The 1,872-nt window shown below is 55.5% G+C and overlaps 1 protein-coding gene across 1 annotated transcript; it reads left to right on the forward strand.

The window, feature by feature from the left end:
• Nucleotides 1-544: 544 nt before the first annotated feature.
• Nucleotides 545-1,872, forward strand: LOC144161516 (kelch-like protein 10). The gene is made up of 3 exons (XM_077692177.1): nt 545-1,107; nt 1,304-1,466; nt 1,699-1,872. The coding sequence occupies exons 1-3, from the start codon at nt 545-547 to the stop codon at nt 1,870-1,872; spliced, it is 900 nt and encodes a 299-aa protein (XP_077548303.1).

The raw sequence follows: 1,872 nt of genomic DNA on the forward strand, positions 1-1,872 counted from the left end.
TGCGCTTCCTCGCAGTGTTGCCATGACAATTAGTACGCCTCCAAGCTCAAGATGGCGGCGACGTTGCTATGGCAATTACAAGTCACTTTTGCCCGCCCAGGCACGCCAGGGGAGGATTTGGCGCTACGACCACAATTAGCCGGGACGAGCGCCATATAATTTGTCGTCAATGGCGTACTTGATATGAAAGATGTTTCTATCCATCAACGATCTTTAATGAGAGGCATTTCCCCCTCCCAGGCGTCGTTGAGGCGGAATCGTCTTCCTCGTCCTTGGAATTCTCGCACTGTTTTCCACGAGACCACGCGAGGCGCTTCTCGCGACCACGAAAGCTATCATAGCTTACTGATATTGGGCCAACGACTACGACGGCAGTGCGCGCTGGGAAGCTTCAGGACTTGTCGCTGGACCCCCGGGCAGGAGCTGGATCCCCGGGCTCCGCGCTGTGTTGTGTTCGCTCATTTGCCAACAATCAAGGAGCCGTGGTTGACTACAACCATGGGCGCCCGCGCGCTGTGAGCGGTAGTGCATCGCATTTTGAGTGATGAACGCAAACATCCCAACCTCCCTGGCCGCGCTGCAGGCATCCGACGGCGGAAGCTTTGCGGCCTCAAAGGACAGCCTAGGCGCATGTAGCCGCTACTTCGACGTCCTCTGTAACGGCCCCATGTCGAAGCCAGGTCGAGGTTACTTCGACATCCCCGGAGTGAGTACTGAAAGCCTGCAGGCCATTGTCACATACTGTTCGGGACACGCTTTGATAACCGTACACAATGTGCAAGACCTCACCGTCGCGGCAGAGCAGTTCATGGTAGACAGCCTCCGCGACGAGTGCTGCGCTTTCATATCGCACAATATCGACGTCGACAACTGTGTCATGGGGCTGGAATTGGCCAAATTCTACTACTTGGACAGTCTCAAAAAATCCGCTCTCCGCTTCCTTCTGGACAACACTGAGCTCGTATACAAGGACAACTGTGACTTTCCTCGGCTCAGCCTGACAGACCTTGCGGACCTGCTCCGCTCCGATGAGCTGAAGGTGCGTCGGGAGGAGTCTGTCTGGGAAGCTCCCGTGCTTTGGATCAAGGCTAACTACAAAGAGCGAAGGCAATGCCTCGGCAGGCTGCTCCCGCACATACACTTTTACCTAATGGAAATAAGTTACCTAAGAAAGGTCATCATGCAGGACGCGTTAGTCCGTCAAAACATCTTCTACGGGCTATCGTCCAGCGCTGCCACGAGCTCAAGAAGTACGGCCGCGACGCGTGGCCATCGACTCTATTCGAGATATGTTCGTCCACAGAGCCCCCGCGGATATATTATTCGTCTACGGAGGCGTATGCCGAATCGGTCCCATGAGCAACGTCTGGGAGACCTACAACCACAAGACTAGCGAATGGAAGACGGTGCGCACCGCCTTCGTGGAGCAGACCATGTTCGGCCCCCATCAGCATCCGTTGGGCCTGGTAGTAGGTTGTTGCAAATATAGGCTGCCAATTATGCGGTTGAGTATTGTTTTTGTTAATGGAACACCGGCTCTACTTGGGCCAAGCGAGGGAGCGACGACGACAAGGCGCGGCCCTAAAGTGCTCTGCACTTAAAAAAAACGCTTCCCGTGGCCGGAACGAAACCTGGGTCCCGCGCGTTATGAAGCCGGCGTCTATCCGATTGTTCCATTTTGACATGGTCGAAACTCAGTCCGAACTCTATACGTCATGGGGACCGACCTCGATTCGCGGTCCCTTCGACGCGGTCGCCAAGGTGTGGTCGACCATCCAGCCCATGCACCAGCCCATGGCGTTATTCGGCACCGCTGTAATCTGCAACTCGATCTACTGCATCGGCGGCTCGCCAGATGGCCGTGGTTCTTAG

Source organism: Haemaphysalis longicornis, unplaced genomic scaffold (assembly GCF_048455015.1).
Source record: "Haemaphysalis longicornis isolate Haplotype H1 unplaced genomic scaffold, Haemaphysalis longicornis Haplotype H1 scaffold_1, whole genome shotgun sequence".
NCBI classification, from domain to species: Eukaryota; Metazoa; Arthropoda; class Arachnida; order Ixodida; family Ixodidae; genus Haemaphysalis; species Haemaphysalis longicornis.